Source organism: Amphiura filiformis, chromosome 19 (assembly GCF_039555335.1).
Source record: "Amphiura filiformis chromosome 19, Afil_fr2py, whole genome shotgun sequence".
In the NCBI taxonomy this organism is placed as follows: domain Eukaryota; kingdom Metazoa; phylum Echinodermata; class Ophiuroidea; order Amphilepidida; family Amphiuridae; genus Amphiura; species Amphiura filiformis.
Window position 1 is genome coordinate 53416101 of NC_092646.1, and position 14413 is coordinate 53430513.

At 35.4% G+C, this 14413-nt stretch overlaps 1 protein-coding gene across 5 annotated transcripts in view; it reads right to left on the reverse strand.

The window, feature by feature from the left end:
* Positions 1-5026, reverse strand: part of LOC140141480 (uncharacterized) — a 30232-nt gene extending 25206 nt beyond the window's left edge. Inside the window, exons 1-3 of one of the 5 annotated variants that reach the window (XM_072163362.1) lie at positions 4895-5026; positions 2419-2799; positions 1085-1314 (exon numbers count right to left, since the gene is read on the reverse strand). In XM_072163362.1, the coding sequence (XP_072019463.1) occupies positions 1085-1314; positions 2419-2722 (534 nt within the window). In that variant the 5' untranslated portion in view covers positions 2723-2799; positions 4895-5026. Of the gene's footprint in view, positions 1-1084; positions 1315-2418; positions 2800-3181; positions 3335-4624; positions 4720-4894 lie in introns of those variants that run through there. The other 4 variants (XM_072163361.1, XM_072163358.1, XM_072163359.1 and 1 more) reach the window with 4 other exon arrangements.
* Positions 5027-14413: the final 9387 nt, after the last annotated feature.

Below are 14413 nucleotides of genomic sequence, written 5' to 3' on the forward strand. Positions count from 1 at the left end.
TACTTTAATGGTTTTGAAAGAGTGTACTGTGCTGTTTTGTAGGTGTAGAATAGTAATAACAACATCTGTATTTGTAGCAAAAGCAAAAATGAAAATACTTTCAAATTTGTTTCAAGCTTGTGGTGAAAGTGCTGGCTCTTGGGCCATGGTGATAACTTCGTAGCACCTAACATGCACGTACATTGCAAGTATTTGCACATTTTACACATTAAAAGAACGAGGCCCTGTAGCCTGCACTTTCACAAACCTGGGAACAATTTTGACTTTCACTGTAAAAATCAGTAGTGAATCAGCCTTGTTTGTACATTGTATTTTATGTTACCTGTAATCCAAGAAAACATGTCATGCCACCAAGGCTGTCAAAAGATTAAATAAAGTAGTGAATATGCACATATGTGACCCCTCAGCACAACTGAGCCCGGATGTCGCCAGTGCCACTATTGAGATATGCTCCATTGAACTTAACAATAAACAATAGGAAACAAAGGATTTATTGACTGTTTTATTGATTTTTCACTACTTAAATGTCAAGTACTATAGACATGATATATACATCATTTTAAAGCTAATTTCAAGCAGAATATTTTGGTTGAATATCTCAAAAATGATGGTTGGCGACTTCAGGGCTCAGTTGTGCTGAGGAGTCACATATGCTTTAATATCAACATGTAGGCCCTACTACCGCTCTGTCACTCTGCTTTTCCTGTTTTACAGTGGTTTATTTTTTATTTTTTAATATACTGGGGGAAAAATTCATATGTTCCCCCCCAAATGGAATAAATATAATTCGTGTTCCCCCAATCATAATAGAATTTTTTCGTGTTCCCCCTTCAATCCTCCATCCCCCCCCTCTGGCGTAAATAGTGACTGCCCCCTAATATTGTTTCTGAGATCAAATTCTTTTGTTTTATATTGTTTTCAGCCATTGATAAAATGCGCATAACTCGGTAACCAGATGTCCAATTTTGATGGGATTTGCATCAAAATTTAGCATTTGTAAACGGTCAGAAAATGATGTAAAAAACTTCAAACTGAAAATTGCCGACATGTGACTCATTCTGCTTGATCATGTCACATATCCTACCTGGTGAGGAATGCTGCTTTCCTCAGTGAGTTTTGCTGATATTTCTGCTTTGAGTTCTTTCACAAATTGATAATTGGTGTAGTAGTTATGTATTTGCTTATACTGTACGCTGGTTGCTTCATACATATTGTGCATCTTGGACTGGTATTCTTCAATGACATCGATCCAATCTTGCCGTGACACATGCTGCCACACACCCTTCTGAATTCCATGAAGGTTTCGAGTAAGATCTGTATGGCATAGAAAAATAATGGCTTAGTAAAGACATTATATCCGTGATTATATGCTGGTCAAATAAGAGTCAGCTATGCTCAAGTCTCGTCTGAAGGTTATTCCTTCATGTAATTTTACACAAAATTAGGGTTAAGGTTAGTGTTAGTTTAGGGTTAGGATTAGGCTAAGGGATATGATTACTATTAGGCTTCGGGTTAGAATCAGGGTTAGGGTTAGGATTAGCTTACATGAAATAATTACTTGATGGATCAACCCATTTTTATTCACAATATTGAGTCTAATCAGTGCAATTTAGAAATTTGACACCTACATGAACTTTGAACTCTAGTGACCTCTGCTAAACATCTTCACCCCCTCTTCGGGTTTATAGCCACCAACTTTGAGCCCAATCACAGCTATTTCAAATTTGACCTCTAAATAACCTTTGACCTCAACATCTTTTGGGGTATTATAAGCTTCTCACCCAGCTAGTAACCCGGGCTAGTAATGATACTTTCGGAATGGCATCTATTTTACGAAACTTAACCAAATAGTGATTGCATAGTCTCATACCTTATTTGTATCAACATTCGACAACCCATGTGAACTGCGCCTACATATGTGTGTTACAGCAGAATAAAAAAACAACACAAATGAAAAGCATTGCTTAATGCTTGGGGTGTGCGGAGGTCACGCCACTCACAAACTGAGATTTTATCTTGAAATGCTCAAAATAGCACTCCAGCCAAAAAATATTTCCCCCCTAATTTTATCCTCCCCCAGGACTCATAATTATTGCACAGCCCCTAACAGCAGACATCCTCATTACATTGACACATGTACTCAATCATATCCTCACGATTGGACTATTCCAGTTGAAATCCATACATCCCCTGTGAAAGGTATGACCTTAATCTTCCACTCAGGGAGTGTGAATTTCAAATGGGGTTACCTGAATGGGTGACTCCATTTGAAATCTATGTGGGAGATTGACTGCTCAGTGTCAGAAGTAGGTTGGGTAAGTGCAATAGCTGCCAAATAAGATATATTGGATATTCCCTCCCTGTCCTTAATACAAAGGCTGTAAAATCACCAGTATAATCACAACATTAATATATTACCTGAGTAATAATCCTCTTGATCATAGGTTTTCTGTGTGCAGAGATCTTTGACGACTGACTCTTGTTTGGGATTTGGTTTGTATTTGGCATTTTTTTTCTGCATGTGGGATTTGCTTGATATATTTGCAACCGTTCTACCAAAGAACTCTCTGTCAGTGTTTTGAAATAGTGCCATTGGTTGTGAATTTGCTGGTTCCTCTATACCCTTGTCTGTTGCTCCTTCCTTCAGTACCTCTGGAGGCTTGATATTGGAAGCGTCTTCTGCTTTTATGCACAATTTTTTGGCTCGTTTGTTATCTTCCATTTCTTTGCCAGCCTTCCCTTCCTCCTGATTTTCTTCCTTTGTATTCTGAAGGCAGCCCACCAATTTTTAATTTGTGCCTGAAATGGAATTTTTGAATAGAGAGCCTTAGATTAAGCCAAAAAAAAGTTTGTATCTCAAACTTGCACGCTTTGTCGCTTAGCTATGTGAAATCATATAAAAACAGGGAGAGTCTGTTCCAACTGACTAGCAGGGAACCAAAGGGTGGATCCAAAAGGATACAACAGTGTCGCACTAGCAATGGATAAAATTAAGCAGGGAAAATATTATGACACTGTTGACACACAACATCCAATGGGGGAATAACACAAAACATGTGAAATCAGTTTTGCTACATACCCTTACACGTTACACGATAAGCCCATTTTTGGGTTTTTAAACAAAAGATTTGGAAAAAAATGTCATAATTGAAGCCACAAATAAAAAATGAAAATGGGATACCTATTTCTAAAAAAACACAGCACTGGCTGACACATCCTCCCTATTCCAAAGATCATTGCGGAAACTTGAGGGCCAGTTCACTTGATCATCAGAATGAGGTCACCCACTCCTGCTCAAGTTACCCCCGCCCTATGGTGTAGCATTATAGGGGCATATATGCCACCAAACAAAAATGTGGGTAAGTGCTTGTGGTGCGACGCATCCCTATCGAAAAAAAGTGTACCGGTACTTTCAGAGTAAAAACATCAAAGAAAAACCAAAAACAAACAAAGCAAAAGGCAATAAGTTTAGAGCAATACAGTGGCCCAAAAGGGAAAATGGCAAACCGAGTTACAGTAAAACCTCATTATAACGAAATCTGATACAAGAAAAACCCTGTTGTAAAGAAGTATTTTTCCAGAACCAAGCAAGATACAACATTCTTCTGTTATTTATTGTTTTTACAACCCTGATATAAGTAACGAAATTTGGATATAAAGAACTAATTGTGCTATAGGCTTTTACGACGGGAATTCATAACAATTAGTGGGTTTTTAGCGGGTTCGCCGTCGGACAAGTTTAGGACAGTTCTAAACTTGTCCGACGGCAAACCCGCTAAAAACCCACTAATTGAAATAAAGAACTAATTTCTCTGTCCCTGACAACTTTGTTATAATGAGTTTCCACTGTATTACTTTTTCAAAGAAATTGTGTGCTCTGAGAGAAAAATTTAAATGTAATAGTAAATGAATTTTGGCCATAATTCTTACTAATTTCATGGGCTGGCTGAGTAAAGTGTGTGTGAAGCGCGCAAAAATCTTTCCAATTTCAAGCCGTCAAGCATGTGCATTGGACCTTGTGCAAAATAATATGCGCTGGACGGCTAACAGTATGCTTAATTTGTAACAGGAAATCTGAATAACAGCTACCACCCCTAGTTCCAGTAACTGTAACCATAGAATCTATGGTTACAGTGCACTCTATTAATATCTATTCCACAAATAAGAAACATCACAATATGTGGGCTCATTGTGGGCTCCAAGGATGTAGCCGAGGAACTCTCTCAAGGACAGTTTTGGCCTGCATGTATGATTTTAATCCCATTGTACCAGAGTTTGGGCATACATGGATGATTTTAATCCCTTTGTACTATACTAACATACCAAAGTTGAGATAATTGATCTACATTGATCTCATCTTTTGGGTGGGTTCAACATTCCCCGAGTTGGCAAAATCTGCAATCTTCATGGAGAAATTTACTTAGTACAAAAGTGGTCAAAATATTGCTCTGCAAAATTGCTTTATTTTCATGATTTGGATTGATCATATTGAGCAGCATTCTCCTTGCGATGTTTCTGTACTGTGTAGAGAGGGTCTACGACATCTCTGAGGTAAAACTGACAAATGCATGGTATATATATTTCTATGAAGTTGATGCTTGAAGTTTGGATTTCTTAAACGTACAGTGCATCCCTATGTACCGCTGCAAGACTTCAGGTCCGTAGATGTCATTATGGTTATGATAAAGACTGAAGTCTTGCTGGCAAGACTACTACCACCCCATGCATGTATGTCTGGTTCCATACAGCAATACGCAGTATTGCTGTCTGGTAAGCAGGTACAAATAATTCCGTGTGAATTGAGACATCGGAGCAGGTCAAACACAGAGGACTAGCCTACATCCCGTATCCTACTATCACTCAAACAAGCAAATCTCTTCACGATTTCACTCACCTTGCGATCCTACATCATCAGTTGAAACAAACATCTAAGTTTCCAAAAACAACTTTGTCATTCCTCAAAACTACAAGTAACTTCATAAAATAAAAAATTGAAATCCTACTATTACCCGTTATTGAAAATTTTGTTCGATTTATGTGAACCATAAGAACGCACGAGTCGAGTTCAGTTTACCAAAATAGTATCTCCTGCCTCCTGGTCACATCAGATATGACGTCAGTATCAAGCTGTTTATTAAATATTCATGAAACCGACCATGTGGTCACAATCGGTGGATCGGATTGGTTGAAATCAATGCCACGTTTTTGACCTTACAGGGGTCAGAGATATGCATATATTCATGTATGAAAACAGCGATGCGAGTATAGTATCATCACCGGGACTGAGAAATGTGACATTTTCGATGTTTGTACCGGGGAATTTCAGACACGGAGACGCCGTGGAGATTTTTTTTTTTTTTCGATTTTTATTCCCTGTACTTGGGACTGGTGGGTGGAGAAAAGTTACAGAAAACCACCAGCCCCCTTCTTCATGTCAGCCATACAATATTATAAACAAATATGCAATTATTCCTTTAAGCCCAAATTAAAGTTTGATATGCAGTTACACTTGTAATTATTGACACCCACCACTCACAAGTGCTGTGATGTATACACCACACAAGCTGAAGCCAGGACATAAGAAAAAGAATGGTGGCCGTGGAGATTTCTACAAATTCGTCCAAAGGTAACCAAAGGGTTGGGGATCGCATTTTTAACTATCACTAAGGGGGCTGGCATTTTCTTTGGAAGGGGGGGTCCCAAATATGTCGGTGACCGGAGTCAATTTTTTTATGACCCCCTCTATCGCGGGCAAAAAAATTTTACGACCCCCCCTATCGCGGGTCAAAAAATTTTATGACCCCCCCTTCCAACTACACAGACTCAAGAAAAATTAAAAGTGAAGAAAGTCATGAAAGTGTGTGGAGCGAGTTAAATTTTTTATTGTAAGTGTAAAGAAGGCGCATGAGCCAGGCGCGGAGCGTGTAAAATTGTGCACAGATTGTATGCACATTTCAATTGCTATAGAATTAAGTTTTAAGAAGCGCGCGAAAATTTTGAGTCACCAGTAAGGCTGGCATTTTCGGGCGGATGGCTGGTACCCGCCGAGATTACATTACCGGGTAGGAAATACCCTCCCGGGTGAAATTAAAAAAACTTTTTTAAGTTTTCATTTTTCGGTTTTGTAGTGTCCCTGGACCTGAGACCTAAATGCCAGGATCATTCATGGTTTAAAAACCTAAAAACCTAAAAAAAAAAAAAAAAAAATTTCAAGATATTTTGTATTTTTAATATGAAAATTGATACTTTGTATTCATGTCATACTCTATTAAAAATAAAAAAAAAAAAAAATTCAATGCATTTTGAAATCATTAATAGACTATGACATGAATACAAAGTATCAATTTTCATATTAAAAATACAAAATATCTTGAAATTTTTTTTTTTTTTTTTTAGGTCAACCATGAATGATCCTGGCATTGAGGTCAGGTCCAGGGATACTAAAACCGAAAAAATAATTTTTTTTTTTTTTTTTTTTTAATTTTGGGTACCCGGTTACCCGCCCGAAAAATGCGGCGGGTACCGGGTACAAAATTACCCGAAAATGCCAGGCCTAGTCACCAGCCCTTATTAATAATTCTATACCCCCCCTATTTTGGGTGTTAAAAATTTTTTAACCCCCCTATTTTTGGTCTGAAAATTCTATGACCCCCCTGTATTTTTGGGACCCCTCCTTCCGAAGAAAATTGGTGTAGATGTCACATTTTGAACAGTGAGCGATAAGTGACCAATATGACGTTCAGCACAAGTGGGGTTTAGCCTTACTCAGGGTGCCCATGCATGCATGACCCATGCCTACTGAACATGTGAAACTAAACTAAGTAGGTATACTAGGTGAATTCACATTTGCCATCAAACTGCATCATTTCATATATCAAATTAAAGCCCTTGAGTAAAGGTAATCTATTAGCTGCTATTCAACTAGTGTGCATCACTCCACATGAGATCTGACAAATCACCATAATTACGCTGTTTTTACTTTGGATTACCTATTGAATTTTATATCAACATCTTCATCTTGATGTCTGGAATTTACTGATCAACTTTATTTTATAAACTTGATCACTGTTTTGGAGAAAATATATGACATTTGATTTCATATTTTGTATTATAATTCAACTTGGACTACAACTCTACATCACTGGTATTGATTTTCTTCCAAGAACATCCTGCCTATATAACAATGAACTTAACGAGCATAACAAAGGGAGCTGTCAATCATCTATGGCAGTCTTTCCATGGTACTTTCAATGGATTTACAAATGTGGACATATTTGATCACTCTATGTGGAAAATTGAACCAAAAACTATGTCAACAACAATAGCTGTCAACCCAGATATATTTGATCAACTATCTTATGAGCTATGTGCTAGATATGGTACAGCAGAAGACAAGGGCAGGTACGGCCGTATCTTCAGATATGTTATGCCTGGAGATACACTACAACATGTAACCATCACTTGCTATGCATCTACCAACACTATCTCAGTCCAAGGATCACTCCATCAAACTTGGATAGATACCATCTTAACAGAAATTGGTAACAAATTAGCAGAAGAGAATGTTGCAACCTTTACTTTCACACCTGGTCCTTCTACTTCTACGCCAACACATAACCACGCTATCTCATCATCGGACAAAAGTGAAAATCTGCCAACATTTGAACTCAATCACGAACTGATGACAGACTCTTCTGTTCAAACTAGAGTTACATCTTGTGATGCACAAACTCAAACTGACTCCGCTCCAGATGAAACACCTCAACTCAGAAGGAAAATTCAAAGCCTGCAAGACAAGGTAAAGGATTTCACCTCACAGCTACAAGAATTTAGAGACTTGCGACAAAACTTTACCCAGATTTCATCAGCATTTCGCGAACTCAGTGAGCGTAACAGTGTACTAGAGGCTGAAATTTTCAGTCTAAAGGAGACCCATGTGCAGAACTTTGAACTTCCCAAAACAGCAAGTCGCCTATCCCAACCAACAGAAAGTGCACCAGCAGTAACAACATCAAATTCCTACAGCGCTTTATTTGATCAGGTAGCAGAAACTGCTGTTCCTTCAGCCCCCAGCATCGACTTGATGACCCCAGACAAACATGTCCCCGCTAACTCAGCAAAGTCAAGGCCTACTACTAAACCAACTCCAAGACCAACAAGACAACCTACAAAAAGTACTAGTGAGAAACCACCGCAGAAAGAATGCCCACAGATCCTAATTTTTAGTAACTCTATATGCAAGCGGATTGATGAAGATAGATTCTACAAAGGAAGGTCCACAAAAGTATTTGCTAAGAGTGGAGCAACCATAGTTGAGATTCAGAGACTTGTAGAGGATTGTGAGTATGTAAACCCAAAACATGTCATCCTACAAGCATGGACTAATAATGTAAAAGGGAATCAACCGAGGCTTGTGAAGCCAAAGCGAGACGTCTTGTCAATGCAGCTCTTCAGAAATTTCCCAACGCGCACATCATCGTATCAAGTATTCTTCCCCGACTGATCCCCCTTGCAAGAAGTAATGTCTTAAACAGAGTTATATATGAACTGAACACCATCTTTGAACGAAATTGTCGCGCTAGTGCTCGCGTATCATTTGCAGACCATGCCTCATCATTTGTTACAGGAGGACATATTAGAGAAGACTTATATTGGGACAAGGTTCACCTGAACAACCATGGCATCAGCAGACTTGTAAGGAACTTTAGAAATGTAATAGACTCTCAGTCAACCCCTTTTATGTGGAGTCAACATCAGCAAGGAACATAGGTCTTTCTTCTCGTATATATAGTGAACATGGTGAAAAACAATGTGAAATTAAAAGGACTATTTCAAGCAATCAAACTGATCATTCATATTGTATAGGTTCAACATGTAATGATAACACATCTTCTTCATCTATGACTATTGTAAATAATTCTAATAATAACATCAATAGCCAAAATGTAAATTCTATTTATTCACCTCATCATCATGTCTCAAGTGTTACCTATTGTGCTCATAAAGTCACTCCCTCTCATCACAATCATCCATTCATTCATTTTCATTCAAGTGTTTTTGATGTTATTGACCAAGGTAATAGTGATGATACAAGTAGATTATGTTTTAAAAAAGCAGATGTTTATCCTGAAAGTACTTCTGTAAATTACAATTGTTCCCACAATATTCCTAGTAATAACAATGTTCATGTAAATAATATAACAAATGATATAAATATTGTAAATAATATGAGTGATGACACTAAACATGTTAATGCTATTCTAAAGAAATCTGTACATATAACTAGTGCTATTACATGTAGTAATAATGATGTTTCAATCAGTACTTCTGATATGGAAAATGAAAATTCTCATGATATTTATGCCAATGGTGCAGACAATGGAAATCTTGATGATGAAGAAATTACTAGTGTCACAACATGTGACAACAATGAGTGTACAAACAAGTGTTGTAAGGTAAAAGATAAAAATAGTACCGGTAAAAAAAGAACTGAAACTTTAAAAACTGTAAAGAATGTCAAAATTTGCAAGAACACTGAAAATGATTTTTGTGGTGAGTGTGTAAGAAAAATCTTAAAAAATGATCTTTATGTAACTTGTAATAATTGTACTCTTGATTTTCACCTTAGATGTGTTGATGACAATGATGTTAAGCAAAATAATAATTGGTATTGTAAGAATTGTTTTCACAAACTTGCTAATGATGAACTTCCTCTTAATGAGGGCTTTATTGATTTAAAGTGTAAGATTAGGAAGGGTCTTAAAATAGCTCATTTAAAATATCCAGGGTTTAATCCACAAAGTTGATGAGGTTAATTTCCTTTTGAATGACAATGCTATTGATGCATTATGTATTAATGAGACTTGGTTAGATAAGGATGTTGATGACTCAGAAGTAGAAATAGATGGTTATAATACTTATAGACTTGATAGACAAAATGGTAAAATACGGGGTGGAGTTTTATGTTATGTTAAAAACAGTATTTTGTCAAAACAAAATGAGGATTTATATGATAATGATATTGAAGGTATTTTTATTGAACTTAATTTAAGGGGGTACTACACCCTTGGCAAATTTTGTGCCTATTTTTGTATTTTTCTAGAAAATTATAACACATTGGTGACAGGTTAGATATGTATATTATAGGGGCAAGGACTACAACTACTGCACTGAAAATTCAGCAACTCAAGGCAAGTAGTTATTGATTTATTGATCAAATATTGGTTTTCCCTCATTATTGACTGTAACTCCACAACTGTTTTCTGTGCCAAAATAAAATTTCCAGTGCAGTAGTTGCAGTCCTTGCCCCTATAATATACATATCTTATTTGTCACCAATGCGCTATAATTTTTCAGAAAAATGCAAAAATAGGCATGAAATTGGGCACCGGTGTAGTACCCCCTTAACCAACACAAAGCCTATTTTAGTTGGCAGTATTTATCGCCCACCAGACTGTACTGTTGATTTTCTTGATAATCTTGATGACATATTTAAGAAATGTAACAATTTATATGATGATGTATATATTTTAGGAGACTTTAATTTAGATCAGGTTAAAATTGGTAATTTAAGAAAAGTGACAAGGTTGGCAAACAATTCTAATATGAAACAAATTATAACAGATTATACAAGAATAACTGAAACTAGTAAAACAAAAATTGATTTAATATTTGTATCAAAACCAGAACTTATTATCTCATCTGGTGTTCATAGTTTAGGTCTTAGTGATCATTCATTAATATATGCTGTAAGAAAATGTAATAAGTTGAAACTTCCACCAAAAATTGTAAGATCCAGATGTTTTAAAAACTTTAATGAAGTAGATTATATTGATACAATCAAAAATATTGATTGGGGTAGAATTCGTAATATAAATGATGTCAATGAAGCACTTAATGAATGGCAGTCTTCATTCAATGCTGCCTGTGACAAGCATGCACCATTTAAGGAAAAGAAAGTTAAAGGTTGTTTACCTGAATGGGTGAATAGTGAATTTTTGAGACTAAGTAAAGATAGGGACTACTATTTTTCAAAAGCACATAAGACAAATAATGCTGAAGATTGGAGTAAAGCAAAGTCTCTTAGAAATAAAGTAAACAATATGAAATATTCACTGAAAAAGAGTTATTGTAACAAGGCTATAAGTAACAACATAAATAATAGTAAAAATCTTTGGAAAACAATTAAGAAAATTATACCAAACAAAACATCAAGTATACCTACAGCAGTTGTTAAAAAGAATGGTAATTACTCAGGTAACAAAAGGATATGGCAAATGAGTTCAATGAGTTTTTCACTTCAATAGGTAATGAACTTGGGAGTAAATTTAATAATAACAATGATAATTATGTATGCACTTGTAATACTGTATGTTCTCATCAAAATCATAGTGTAAACAAATTTAATTTTAGAGCAATATCTAATGAATTTGTTCTCAAACAAATAAGTAAAATGCAAAATTGTAAATCGTCAGGATTAGATCCATTCAATGTAAGGTTATTAAAGTTGGCTGCGCCTTTCATCTCAAAATGCCTTGTTCATATTTGCAACCTGTCTTTGAATGGGTCTACTTTTCCTGATGCATGGAAGAAGGCTAAAGTAACTCCAATATTTAAATCGGGTGATAAAACTAATGTTAGTAACTATAGACCTATCTCTGTATTACCAATTGTATCAAAGATCATTGAAAGAGCTGTCCATGATCAATTATATGAATATATGAGTAATGTAGGACTGTTATCAAATGCTCAATCAGGATTTCGTCCGAATCACTCCACAACAACAACCCTTCTAGATGTGCAAGATTACATTTTAAAGAATATGGATACAGGTTATGCTACAGGCGTTTTATTTATAGACTTAAAGAAAGCATTTGATACTGTAAATCATGATATTCTGATTAGGAAACTTAAACAATATGGGGTATATGGGGATGAATTATTATGGTTTAAATCATACTTAAACAACAGAGAACAAACTGTTAATGTTAACTCAACTCTTTCTGACTTTAGGCCAATTGATATTGGTATTCCTCAGGGCTCAATTTTAGGTCCATTACTGTTTATCATTTTTGTTAACTGTTTACCTAATGCTGTGTCTGAATGTAAAACTGTAATGTATGCTGATGATACCTCTTTAATGTGTAAAGCTAAAACTGAATCTGATCTTAAAATTCAAATGGAGTCATGTCTAAGTAGGGTAGCTGAATGGTTCAAAGTAAACAAACTCACTTTAAATGTTGAAAAGACTAAGTTTATGATCTTTGGTACAAACAAAATGCTTGAAAAGTTCAACAATGTACATTTATTATATAACAACAATGATATTGAAAGAGTAGATGAGTTTAAATATCTAGGTGTAAAATTTGATAGCAAGATGTCTTGGTCAGCTCACGTTGATAATGTTAGTAAAACTATTTCCAAAAGAACTGGTATAATAAAACGTATAAAATATTTCCTTCCATACAAAACCACTGTAATGTTATCCAATGCTCTTGTTATTCCCCACTTTGATTATGGCAGCCTGGTCTGGTCAAATTTTAGTGTAGAGTACCATAATAGGCTTCAGGTACTTCATAATAATTTAGCTAGAATAATTCTCTCAGCAGATATAAGGACACCAACTAATGATTTAATGAATACTTTGCAGTGGGTTAAACTTGATCAAAGATGGCATAATACTCTATTAATGACTGTTTTCAAATGTTTAAAGAATGAATATCCATCATACTTATCTTCTCAATTTGATTTTGTTCATGATAACCATAAGGCCGTGTAAAATTAATATTTTGGTTCTCGTCCCCTCCCTCCTCAATTTCTGGGATTTGTCAGATTTTTTTTATTTTTTTAGATATTTCAATTTTTTATACTTCGGAATGATTTATGAAATCTTCATACATATAAATAAGTTTATTAGAGAACAAGCATCACTTCCAAGTCTTTTTGTGGTACTCTAGGGGTTTATCCCTCAGAATCTCACATTTGAAAAAAAAAAAAAAGGGCCTCATCGTTTCCTCTAGCACTGTTGGAGAAGACCGAAAACTCCTGACAATGCTAATTTTACATTGAAAAAAAAAAAAAAAAAAAAACACCTCCCTCCCTCATCAATTCATGAAAATCCTCTGGACGAGAACCAAAACATTAATTTTATACGGCCTAATCATATAACTAGAAATCATACTTCTAATACATTGATTGTTCCAAAATTTAAATCAAATTCAGGTCAACGTACTTTTCACGTCAGGGCAGCCTATGCATGGAATTCTTTGCCACCGACAGTAAGAGCGCAGATGGAAAATATGACTTTAGGCCAATTTCAGTCAAAAATTAAAGAAATTTAGGCCTGTCTTTATCTACATTTTGTTCATTTGCTTGCTTATTTTTTGTATAAATATAATTATTGTATTTCTGTATTTTGAATCATGGTATTTATAATTTTCTTGTATTTGATGATACCATTATACTTATTTGTAATACTAGTATATTATGTATGCTATTTTTGTAAATATTGTGTATCGTAATATATTTTGTTGCTATAACATGTATACAATGAGGGCCTGCTTGAAAAGCAGTGCTTGTCACTGAAGCAGTATTACCCTCAATAAAGAAAGAATAAATAATAATAAATAATAATAATAATAAAAACAAAGCCAAAACTGAAAACCTTTTTTCATAGCACTTTCCGTAGCAAAGTTACATCTTGTCAAAGATTGACTTTCATCAAAAAGATTCAGCTAGCAAAATTCCCCAAAACGGCATTTCGGGGTGTTTCTAGATCTTAGTCTCATGGCGATAGCAGCTTTTTTTAATGGAACTCCTAACACAATCCCTCTAAAATCCCATGTGCGACTTGATTATCACCATAAAAAATCATATATTTGAGTCAAGTGAAGTATAGAAAACATATTTATGTAGGTTTCCTTCACCCACCTATTCTCGAAAAAAATTCAAATTTCTATGTAAATATGCATTGTGTTGGGGCCCCGGTCTCGGCGAATTCGCTGACTAGCAGATGTGTTAACTAAGGTTTGCCTAGGTTACCTAAACTAAGACTAGTCGGGCACTTTCAGTTTCTCACGCGTTTGAACGGGAATTGGATTGCATACTTTTTCGATGTCTAGTGAGCAAATTTCTTCAATATTTTGAGAAAATGATGTCAAATATTCTATTCTATATTGTTTGGTAATAATGTCTTTTGCCAATAGTATGTTTAAAGTTGTAATTTTGTGTTTTTGATCGCAAAGATCGGATATTTTCGTTCCCGATTCAAATTCTGAACCCTTCGCAAGGGTGCCGATTTCGGCAGAACTTTGACAATAATTTTGCCTTTTTGGACACTAAAATGCATTCGATCCTTAATTTTGTTTCAACCGAGTCTAAATTAACAAGCACAATAAGGTTGGTACCACTTTTA